Source organism: Crocuta crocuta, unplaced genomic scaffold (genome assembly GCF_008692635.1).
Source record: "Crocuta crocuta isolate KB4526 unplaced genomic scaffold, BGI_CrCroc_1.0 scaffold234, whole genome shotgun sequence".
Lineage (NCBI taxonomy): Eukaryota > Metazoa > Chordata > Mammalia > Carnivora > Hyaenidae > Crocuta > Crocuta crocuta.
The window spans coordinates 1393644-1393868 of NW_027529647.1; the positions used below are offsets into that span (position 1 = coordinate 1393644).

The 225-nt window shown below is 77.3% G+C and overlaps 1 protein-coding gene across 1 annotated transcript in view; it reads left to right on the forward strand.

The window, feature by feature from the left end:
• CREBBP (CREB binding lysine acetyltransferase) overlaps window positions 1-225 on the forward strand; it is a 160734-nt gene that overhangs the window by 45503 nt on the left and 115006 nt on the right. The window contains exon 3 of the mRNA XM_077762759.1: window positions 2-24. Coding sequence (XP_077618885.1) covers window positions 2-24 — 23 coding nt within the window. The remainder of the gene's footprint in view (window position 1; window positions 25-225) is intronic.

Consider the following 225-nt stretch of genomic DNA (forward strand, 5'->3'; position numbering starts at 1 on the left):
GCTTCTCGGCGAATGACAGCACAGGTGAGGGGGGGCTGGAGGGGGGACGGGGACCCCACCCGCAGGTGAGCGCCCGGGAGACCCTCCCGGAGGCGCAAGCCGGCGCAGCCGCCTCCCGGGACCCCGCCTGCCCGGCCGAGGGGAAGTTTGTCGCTGGGCCGCTCCGGGGCCTGAGCCGGCCGGCCCTGCCCCGGCGCTCCCGGCCGGCATGGAGTTTGGGAAGCC